Source organism: Pipistrellus kuhlii, unplaced genomic scaffold (assembly GCF_014108245.1).
Source record: "Pipistrellus kuhlii isolate mPipKuh1 unplaced genomic scaffold, mPipKuh1.p scaffold_m20_p_6, whole genome shotgun sequence".
Lineage (NCBI taxonomy): Eukaryota > Metazoa > Chordata > Mammalia > Chiroptera > Vespertilionidae > Pipistrellus > Pipistrellus kuhlii.
In genome coordinates, this window is record NW_023425562.1 from 3,240,001 (window position 1) to 3,251,377 (window position 11,377).

At 52.0% G+C, this 11,377-nt stretch overlaps 1 protein-coding gene across 2 annotated transcripts in view; it reads right to left on the bottom strand.

The window, feature by feature from the left end:
* Nucleotides 1-11,066, bottom strand: part of LOC118707837 (desmocollin-2) — a 28,940-nt gene extending 17,874 nt beyond the window's left edge. For both annotated transcript variants that reach the window (XM_036418666.2, XM_045574351.1), the window contains exons 1-3: nucleotides 10,719-11,066; nucleotides 1,676-1,760; nucleotides 589-788 (exon numbers count right to left, since the gene is read on the bottom strand). In XM_036418666.2, the coding sequence (XP_036274559.1) occupies nucleotides 589-788; nucleotides 1,676-1,760; nucleotides 10,719-11,051 (618 nt within the window). In that variant the 5' untranslated portion in view covers nucleotides 11,052-11,066. The remainder of the gene's footprint in view (nucleotides 1-588; nucleotides 789-1,675; nucleotides 1,761-10,718) is intronic.
* Between the last annotated feature and the right edge of the window lie 311 nt (nucleotides 11,067-11,377).

Here is an 11,377-nt window from a genome sequence, read left to right on the forward strand (position 1 = left end):
CATGGAGGGAGAGGTGGCCGAGAGAGGGAGCAGGCTGTGTGCCCTTCTGGCTCAGTGTGAGCTTCTTCCCCTCCCCAGCAGGAGGGAGAGCCAGGAGTCAGGGAGAGCGGTCAGAGCGAGGGGAGACCGGTGACAACTCCAGCTGCTGAGGGAGAGCGGCCGGGGCTGGACAGGAGGCACTGCAAGTTGGGCCTCACCATGTCATAGGCACAGGTCAGGTCCAAACCACAACCTGGTAGCCATCTCCTTCCTAACCCTCAAGACCATGCTGTCTAAGGCCCCGAGAGGCCTCCGGATACAGTTCCAACTCTCGTCTTTAAAAAATAGATTCTACGGAGCGGGCAGAAAGTGCTCCTTCGTGTCTGGTCTCAGCTCCTATGCGGTAGGTAGCTCAGCTCAGCTCTCGCTGTCCCACATCACTGCCCTCCTGCCCCTGCGCACAGTCCTTTCCTGTGGGAATACGGATCCACTGTGTCATGGCTTTGTCCTTGGCAGCTGCACTGTCCCTCCGCTGCTCTGACTGCACATGTTCCCGGTAATGGGCGACCTGAAGGACACCCTCCCTCCCCTCCCTCTGGAGTCGGGTACCTGTGTCTGATGCTCCAAAAGGACCTGTATTTTCTGGTCTCCGTGCTCCTGCGCGTTGGAGAGGGAGATGGTGAAATGTCTCTTCGCGGAGGAAAAGAGAACAGCACTGGCCGTGTAGACGGATCCGTCTTCTGAGACCCGGAAATCGGCGTCACTGGAGCGGATTCGATCGGGGGACTGCAAGCACTCCTCCAGGTTCACTGCAACACAGCGGGCAGGGCGGCCCGTGAGGGAACACGCTAGCGCGTGGTGTTAGCGGCAACGTGCGCATGGGGGCAACAACGGAAAATTAACTACACTGACACTTCACACTTTCTGTTTTTAAAACAACATACAAAACTCTGGTTAACTAAGTTGTGCTAAACACAAATTAGCACACACATCACTGCTAACACATACACTAGGCCCTTTTATAGAGAGATGTTTGTCTTGATATAAAAGCATGTAAACCCCATTGTTTGAATATTTAAATTAACACCAAAAAAGTTTTTATTACATGGAATTAGTACATTTGAAGTAAGTAGAATCTAGAGAATTAAAATGGGGAGTTATTGAATTAAGATATTCTTGAATTATTTATGTCTATTATTAAATGGTCATCATATTCTGTGTTCTCATTGGTCCGATTTTTTTTCTTATACAGTTGAGTTATATAAACATTTAAATACTGAAAAAACAATATGTGAAAATCAATGTCAATAAGATGCCAACATGTTTTGTTTAATGGTATTGTTTTTGGACAAAAATCCAAAAACAGTACCATTAAACTTAGGAAACAGTTTCAACACAATTTCTCAATTTCACAGAAACATGTTAACACATATATCATCTCCTTCAATTAATGTGAATATTACTAATTCTTATTTCTCAAAGTAAACATTTTATCTATTTTATATGATCATGTTTTTAAATTTAAAAAAACCACAATATTCCTTTCATTGGAATGATACCATAAGCATTATAAATGATAATGTGCTATATTATTTCTAACTCTTGGTTCCAACCCAGTTATTCCTCTGAAAGTTACACTCACTCACTTTATAAGATCGTACAAATGAGACTTCTACCTACTTCGGCAGTGTCTTACCTCTACCCACGAATTTCCCAGCATCCAGTTGGGAGGGAACATGGAATGTCACTGTTTTGCATGCATCACAGGCATATATGAAGATCTAAAAATCAATGCAACATTATGAGTTAAAAAACACTTTTAATGCATATATAAATTTGCACAATTATAAATCAGTTTATATAATTAACAAAATAAGGTCATAATTACACTGGAGTAAAAAATCGGAAAACAGTATCAGGGGTAAGAAGAAAACAATAGACTGAGTGCTGGCTCACTCCTTCACAGAGAATGTACACTCAGAATCCCTCCCGTCTTGGGCTTTGTCTCCTATCCCAGTGGTCGGCAAACTCGTTAGCCAACAGAGCTAAATATCAACAGTACAACGATTGAAATTTCTTTTGAGAGCCGAAAACCGACTTCTGCTCGGGGGCCATGAAGTTTTAATCGCACTGTACATGCACGCCCGCATGTGGTATTTTGTGGAAGAGCCACACTCAAGGGGCCAAAGAGCCGCATGTGGCTCATGAGCTGCAGTTTGCCGACCACTGTCCTATCCTATAAAATAAAGTTAATAATAATTTCCCAAACTCAGTGGTATACTGAGGAAACAAAGACAGCCTATGCAAGCAAGCACTGAAACCATTAGGAAGGCAGCTCAGGTGTGTAAATAGGAAAGAGAAATAAAAACAAATTAATGAGCCAGCAAAATGTTTCTATTAATTGCCAATTTCCTAATTGAGCTGTGGTACCAAATCAAATAAAACAGCCTAAATAAAACCCCAGTGCTTCGCCCTAGCTGGTGTTGCTCAGTGGCTAGAGCGTAGGCCTGTGCACTGAAAGGTACTGGGTTTGATTCCGGTCAAGGGTGCATGTCTGGGTTGTGGGCTTGATCCCCAGGAGGGGCCATGCAGGAGGCAGCTAGTCAATGTATCTCTCTCATCACTGATGTTTCTCTCTCTCTTTCTCCCTCTCCCTTCCTCCCTGAAATCAATAATAATGTATTAAAAAACAAAAAACAAAAAAGCAGTGCTTTTAAAGAGGAGCACTGACTCACTGCCCTGGGGGTGATGCGGCCCATTTCCATGTAAAACACCCTTGAAAAACTAACTTATTTTGAAGGTCCATCTTCTCATAAAGGAGAGTTAAGGTCATTTTAGAAAATATTTTACTTTAAAAATTTTTAATGAGTTAGTGATTTATGGTGAACCAACCGATTCCAATAAAATATATATTTGAACACACTGCAATTTAATGACATTTTCTCTGAGACTTTACAATGGGTGCTTCTGAAAAATGCAGTTTTTCTTCTATAGTTTGACCAAATGCAAGAGAAGTAAAAGTAACATTTACATCATTACTTACAAAGTCTATAAACATAAATTAAAATCAGCAAAATTTGAATAAAAATTTTACTTCTGCCGGGCAGGTGTGGCTCAGTGGTTGAGCAACAACCTAGGAACCAGAAGTTTACAGTTCCAGTTCCGGTCAGGGCACCTGCCTGTGTGGAGGACTGGATCCCCAGTAAGGGGCGTGCAGGAGGCAGCCAATCAATGACTCTCTCTCATTCTTGGTGTTTCTATCTCTCTCTCCCTCTCCCTTCCTCTCTGAAATCAATAGAAATATATTTAAAAAAATATTTTACTTCCAACACACATTAAAGAATCTTTATCTAATTTTAATGACATGTGAAGAATCAGGTAACACAGAACTACATTTCACTTGAAACTGGGGACAGACACCATGAAGAGCGTGTTGGGGCTGGGAGTTAGAATATGGGCAGAATTGTCCCGGCCGCACAGTCCAGAGAGAACCGGGGTGCAGGCCGATGGCTGAGGGCTCCCGCTCAGGGGATTGCAAGAAGCATCCACTGTCTCCTTCAACCAACCTTCTGGGGCTGCTTGCCAGCTGCTGGGCAGAGTTCAAAGGCTACAGCAACGAACAAGGCAAAGTCCTTGACCTCATGGAGGTGACATCATAATGACATTCCACAAGTTAACACACAAATGCACAAAGGTCACATGAGGCCAAGATATAAACGTTACAAGAACAACAAGACATGGAGAGCGACAGTGGAAGACCCAACACGTGAATGAAATGAGGAAGCAAACCAACCAATGCAGCAAAGGCAGAATCTTCTGCGTGGACACAGCAGAGCAGGTGTCCTGGGAGGAACTGGTTGAGTTTTATGAGGACAAAACAGAGGCCCTCGTAGTAGCCCACAGTGCGGGAAGAGTGACAGGAGACGATATTAAAGAGACAGTCAGGGCACATCACACAGGGTCTAAAAGGCCCCACGAAGGAGTGCAGGCTTCACTGAGAGCAGAGAGGAGCAGCATCAGGAGTAGGAGCTGCAGAGGCCTATTCCGGCAAGTATTTACACAAATCATCCTTCATTTGCACAGACTCATTCCGGTGGCTATGTGACAATGGGCTACAGAGAAGCAAAGATGGAAGCACGGAGACCAGTTTGGAAGCTATCGCAGGAATCTAAGAGTGGGAGGATGGTCACCTGGACTACGTAAAAACGGGGGAGAAGGGAAGAATGAATGAAGACAATACTTTGGATAAGTGTCCTCTACACCCATTCATTGACGCATTCAGCAAATATTTAGGAATGTCTATCATGCTTCAGACACAGCGCAGTAAACATGATCTTCACAAAACACTCGAATCAAGGATAAGGCATATCTTCAGTTTCAATGAAGTAGGGAAAGGGCTGTGACCGGGAAGCACAGGGCACCATGGGAGAACGGGGACACTAGCCCCTGGTCAGAGCCCGGTGATGTCACTGAAGAGTGGCGACATGGTTACCCATGCCAAGAAGGAGCAGGGTTTGTATGTTCCAGGCAGAGGAATGGCATGTGTAGAGGCTCAGAGACAACACAGACCTGAACGTGAAAATCTGGAAGAGCCGATGCATACAGCACGAGAGAACAGACGTTTGAAATGTATTCAGACAAGTGGGTGTGGACAAATCCTGAAAGCATTAACCAAGCACATGGCTCTTATTTCCTATAGAGACTCAGACAAAGACTGGTTTTAAGCAGATAAATTGCATAAGAACCTCTCCATTGGACTAAATAAGTCTGACCTGGGTGAGGATTGGAACCGGGAAACCATTTTCATTTCCAATAAAGGCAGCCAGGACAGTCAGACAAACCCCCCATGCCAAAAATGAAAATGACGGACACGTTGTTTCGGAGACATCCTAAAGCATTTAGCAAGAAATTGCTTGGCAAAGTCAGGGCAAAGGAGGGACACAGAGTGGTAACTAGATATGACTTCTGATCCGAAAAGATTTGACTTTTTATTTTTTTTAATTCCCTGGAAAAGAGTGAAAACAAAACATGGGTCCACCTTAGATCTAAGACAAGTGTCACCCACATTAGCCTGGGCCCAAACACAAAGCCTTCATCGGAGGGGTGAGCTGGAGGTAAAGTGGCCCTTGCAGGGGTCTGGGCTACACATTCCTGTCACTAGCTTGGTCTAGGAACCTCTTGCCAGGAATTCACCAGATCTAGGAACCTCATGCCGGATGCAGCCTGCTAAACAAAGGAAGGGACCACAAGAGGTTTGCTGGCTAGGGAAAGGGCTGTGGGAGCCCACTGACCACCAGGGGGAGCTCCTGCATTGAGCATCTGCCCCCTGTTGGTCAGTGCATGTCATAGCAACTGGTCGACCAGTCGTTCTGGTTGGTCATCTGGTCATAATGTTTATTTAGGCTTTTATATATATAGATTATAATCACAACATGAATAGGAAAGCACAAATGGCAGCCACACTAAACTCAGCAACAAAACAAACTTTCGAAGGCCATTGTATACCGTTAATGTTACATCTATATATTTAAAACCCAAATATGCAAATAGGCCGAATGGCAGAACAACAAGACAACCAGACGACCAGTCGCTATGCGTGCACTGACCACCAGGGGAGAACGAGCAGACCATGGCAGATGTCGGCAGCAGGCAACAGAGCACAGAACATGAAAGTCATCAGCCACAGCGGGATGGTGGAGCAGGTGAGCAGGGGGCATCAGACCAAGGCAGGGCACTGGTCGCTGTCATTGGGGGGAGCCTCTCGTGGTTACTGAAAATTCTTTGTTCCAGTGCACTGGGGTCCTGCTGGGCATTTGCACCTGCTGCCGGCAATGGGTGCTGGTCCCAATCACTCAGTGCTGTCAGCAGGTGCGAGCGGCAGCTGCTGGCCCCAATCGCCCATGAGGGCTTCTCCACCTCCCCCTGCTCCTGAGGGGTGATCAGGGTAGCAGCTGCCACTCACACCCGCTGACAGCACCGGCCCTGCTTGTACCTACTGCTGGCGCCAGCCCGAATTGCTTTGTGCCATCAGTGGGTGTGAGCCAGGCTGGTGCCATCAGCATGTGGGAGTGGCAGTGGCGGGAGTGGGGCTGCCAGCAGACCGGGGACTGGGGGCCACAGCTGGAAGGGCCGGGAAGGGGCGTGGAGGATGGGCTGAGACCTGCCCCTGTGCCTGCCGCAGCCTCGTGACTCACAGTTCCTTTCCAGGTGCATGAATTCGTGCCCAGGGCCTCTAGTTAAAGTACATCAGGCAAGAGGAAGATAGGGGATGGCATATGAATTGGAAAGGAAGAAGTAAAAGAGGAAATCTCTATTTGCATTTTATATGACTATTACCTTGGAAAACCCCAGTAAACCAACCAATGAATTCCCATGAACAATAAGAGGATTTCAGTAAAGGAGCAGCAATAACAATCAAAATAGAGAAGCCGTCAGTATTCATTCACATAAATAAAACCAGCTAAGTAAATATAATGGAAGAGAATAAGCCATTTCCAAAAGCAATAAAATAGAATCCTAGGGATAAATTTAACAAGAAACATGGAAAACCTACTTGAGGAAAATCTGAAAATATTTCCCAAGGGCACAGAAGTGGACTTGCAACAGATACATCTTTATTTGGAAAAGAAAAATAAACAACATAAACGTATCGGTTTTCACTGTTATAAATTTCATCGTCCTAATAAAAATCCCAACAGTGTGTGTGTGTAGATATATATATATATATTGGAACTAGACAAGATAATTTCAAAGGCCATAAGAAAATATCAATAATTAAGAACAGACAGGAAAATTATGAAAAAGAAAAGCAATGGAAGGATATTAGCCTCAGCACATATTAAAAGATCCTACAGTCTCAAAAATAAAAAATAATGTGATATTCGTATATGAAGAACTGAAAGGTATTCAATGCATCTGATCTGGAAAGGGAGAAGTCAAACAGCTTCAGTTTTGCATGGGATATACCTGTCTACAGTCCATAAAGGTAGCAATTTTTGTCCCATTCACCAGCTATGGGACTTTCAATTCCTTCACATTGTTCTGAGTGTGGGCCAAATCAGAAGTGACTCACTATAGCCTTAAAGTCACCTTTTTTTCTTATGAATGAGATTGAGACATTTTTATGGGCCGCTTTTGTTACTTTATAGGAATTTTCCATGTCCATGTTCTTGGTTCAGAAGAGCACTCGATACATTACATTAAACCTTTAAAATGTGACGTGAGATGTGTTTTTCCACCCTGTCAGTTGCCTCTGACATTGGCATAGTGCACTGCCATGGACAAGTGTTTGTGTCTGTATGTCTTAATGGAATTGATTTTCTCAATTTTAATACATGGCTTTTGAAGTCCGAGCCATAAATTCCTACTCCAGATTTCAGTAGAAATTCGTCCTGTTTTCTTCTGATATCTGTATGGTAGATGTGTTACAATTATATCCCTCATCTGTTTGGAATTTTCTCGGTATCCTGCATGAGTTATGGATTCAGCTTTATCTTTTTGGCAGATGCCTGCCTAGATTAAGTCCTGTGGCCTCAGGCCACCTCCACACAGTGTGGTGCACTGTGTGTATATCTATCTCCTCACTAATATGATATGCTATCTACCACAAAATAGCTTCCTGGCTAGTCACCTTCAGCCTCTCTGGAGGGGAGAGGGAGCGGTGACACCTGTGAGAAGTACAAAGTCGCTTATACTGTTATCTGGCAATCCCATTTCTAGTAACCATCCCCATGAACATGCTCCACTCCCCAAAGAGGAGATAACGTCTGTGAAGGTTTATTCATCGTGGCGTTATGTGCAAAGGCAAAGAGAAGGAGCCGAGGTGATGGCGAGAGGGAAAGGCACCAGGAGACACTTCTGGATGTGGGTTTAAAGGGACCGAAAGACGGATGGAAGGAGGGGAACAGCGGGGAAAGAAAAACGAGGTGTTTGAAACACAGGCCACCAGGAGGAAAGCAGCATTGTCTGGGGGATAATGGCGTGCCGCCATCATACTGAAGGCCTGTTGTTCAGTGGAGATATCCACCCTAACAACATACATGTGGTCTACGGAGGCACCTGTGGGACATCTTAGGGACAAGACCCAGAATGGGGCATCCGATTCTGAGTGGCCGGGAAAGACCAGTGCATTTCAAGAATTAAGGCCCCGCCGGGACCGGTTTAGCTCAATGGATAGAGCGTCGGCTTGGGGACTGAAGGGACCCGGGTTCGATTCCGGTCAAGGGCATGTACCTTGGTTGCGGGCATATCCCCAGTAGGGGGTGTGCAAGAGGCAGCTGATCGATGACTCTCTCTCATCGATGTTTCTAACTCTCTATCTCTATCCCTTCCTCTCTGTACAAAATCAATAAAATATATTTAAAAAAAAGAAAAAAAGAAAAAAGAATTAAGGCCCCATCTCCAAGGCGGAGCTGTGCGAGGAGCGACTGGACTTGGCAGTGAATCGCCTGATGGTTTGAGAGAGAAGCGCCATGGTGCTTGGGCAGCAGCCAGAGTTGAAGGGGGAAGGGGTTGAATGGGGAAGGATTTCTTGATGTATTTGGATCGTGAAATGTCAAGGGCGTCCAGAGTCACGCTTATTGAATAATGTCTCCGACTCCAATAGTCTCTGTGCACCTTCCCCACAGGGCCCACACCCACTGAGGCACCCAGCTCTGCAGATGCTCAGGACCTGGGTCCGCTTAGGGCCCCACCTCAGGCCTTGCTCCCCCAGAGGGTAGTGAATGAGGGGCACCCAGGCCCCTGCCCTCTCCCACCCACCCCACCTCTGGTCTATCCTGCTGTGAAGCTAAGCGGACCGCATGGGTGTTATTCCATGCATTTATTCACCGCACATTTTCTTCTAAAAGGCTCTGCGATGCATGCAGACAGCTCTGTGTGGGGGTACATACAAGGCGATGCTATTTACTGCCAGTGACTAACCATCCCTTTTCCTTAAAACAAAACAAAACAAAACAAAACAAATGAACAAGGACCCAGGAGTTCAGGGAAGGGTTTGGGGTCCACGGGGGTGAGGAAAATCCTTAGTAACAACTAATATAGACTTAGTAACAACTTCTAAAGACCTTCCCATAGTAACAACCACAGTCTCAGCACCTAACAGTCTGAGGGATTCTCTGTAAAGTGAGAGCGGTGGCTGCCCCGGTATTTCAGCCCCCAGTTCCCGCCAGCCTTCCCAGGGTCCGGCTGCCACTCATTGGGTTTGACTTCACACCAAAGCCAGTGCCTCCGAGGAGCCCGCCTGGAGGAGCGCCTCCCCCAGGGGCCTGGTTAGCGCTTCTCCTCCCGGGGCGCCGGGCCGGTCCTCCCCATCCTCTCCCTCCTCCCCTTCCTCACCCTCCGGGGCCCCGGCGCTCAGCCCGCGGGGAGCCTCCTCCGGGCGCGCACCCTCCTCCCAGCTGGCACCCTCCTCCCGGCGGGCACCCTCCTCCCCGCGGGCACCCTCCTCCTGGCGGGCACCCTCCTCCCGGCGGGCACCCTCCTCCCGGCGGGCACCCTCCTCCCCGCGGGCACCCTCCTCCTGGCGGGCACCCTCCTCCCGGCGGGCACCCTCCTCCCCGCGGGCACCCTCCTCCCGGCGGGCACCCTCCTCCCCGCGGGGCACCCTCCTCCCGGCAGGCCGGCGGGCCGGGCGGGCGGAGCAGGGGCCCCGGTGCCCGGGGGAGCCGGATCTGGGGGTCTTTTCTCCAACCCGAAGGCGAAGGTCGCCCCGGGGCACCAGAAAGGGAAAAGGGAAATGGAAATGGGACGAACCGAAACGTCGGCTCCCGGAGCGCGCCCCGGGGCGGAGCGGGGCGGCCCGGATTCCAGACCCCGCGCACCGGCACCTGCCCCCGCGCCCCCCTCACCCCGGGCCGGACCCCAGGCCCCGCTCCTCCCGGCGCCCCCTCTCCCCGGGCCGGACCCCGCTCCTCCCGGCGCCCCCTCTCCCCGGGCCGGACCCCGGACCCCGCTCCTCCCGGTGCCCCCTCTCCCCGGGCCGGACCCCGGACCCCGCTCCTCCCGGTGCCCCCTCTCCCCGGGCCGGACCCCGGACCCCGCTCCTCCCGGCGCCCCCTCTCCCCGGGCCGGACCCCGCTCCTCCCGGCGCCCCCTCTCCCCGGGCCGGACCCCGCTCCTCCCGGCGCCCCCTCTCCCCGGGCCGGACCCCGGACCCCGCTCCTCCCGGCGCCCCCTCTCCCCGGGCCGGACCCCGGACCCCGCTCCTCCCGGTGCCCCCTCTCCCCGGGCCGGACCCCGGACCCCGCTCCTCCCGGCGCCCCCTCTCCCCGGGCCGGACCCCGGACCCCGCTCCTCCCGGTGCCCCCTCTCCCCGGGCCGGACCCCGGACCCCGCTCCTCCCGGCGCCCCCTCTCCCCGGGCCGGACCCCGGACCCCGCTCCTCCCGGCGCCCCCTCTCCCCGGGCCGGACCCCGGACCCCGCTCCTCCCGGCGCCCACCCCTCCTCTCCCCGGGCCGGCCCCGCGCGGAGGCGGCGGGCGGCGGAGGCGGGCGGCCGGGCTCCGCCGGAGGCCACGCTCCCCGCTCCCCGCGGCCCGGCGCCCGCTGATCGCTTATCGCATCGCGGAGCCGCCTCCGCCCGGGATCGCGGCGGGGTCACCGCCTCCCGCCCGGCCCGCCGCCTCCCCGCGGCCGCGCTCCCTGGCCCCGCGCCCCGGGACCGGGCTGGGATCGGAGCCCCGCGCCCCGGGACCGGGGTGGGAGCGGAGCCCGCGCCGGGACGGGTGGGGCGCACTCACCGCCAGGGCCAGCAGCAGCCGGGGGGCTCCGCGCGGGGCGGGGGCGGCCGCCATGGGCGCTGCGGGCGGCAAGGGGTTCGGGTCCGGGGTCCGGGCGGCGGGGGGTGCACGGCCGGCGGGGCGCAGGCGGCGGAGGATCGGGGCGCAGGACACTTCCTCTCGGGCCTCTGGGGCGCGGGCCTGGAGTCCCGGGGCTTTACCGCCGCCCGGGGTGGGGCTCCGGACGCGGCCCCAGCGCTGGCGGCCCCGCCTCCGGGCCCAGTCCGCCTCGGAGATCCAGGTGGGTCCCCGCCGGCCTCGCCCCTGCCCGGCTCCCCCTCCCGCCGCACCCATAAGCCCGCCCCGGATTAGCGGGGCCCTGCCCAGCGGGCCATGGGCACCGGCCCGGGACCGCCCGGCCCTGCCCGGGTCAGGGGGCAGCACAGGGGCGCAGCCGCTCCAGCCAGAGGGGGGCCCGCGTTCTAGTTTACAAACTCTTTGTGCAAACGTCCAGCAGCCCTCCTGCCGCCCACCGCCTTCCATGTGTAACGGATTCATTCCAGCTGTGTGTTGCTATTCTGGTTTGGTTGGGGGTTGTTTGTTTTGTTTTGTTTTGTTTTGTTTTGTTTTGTTGGAAATCTCATGGCCAATAGTTCAGTGATACCAAAAAATGAGCCTAA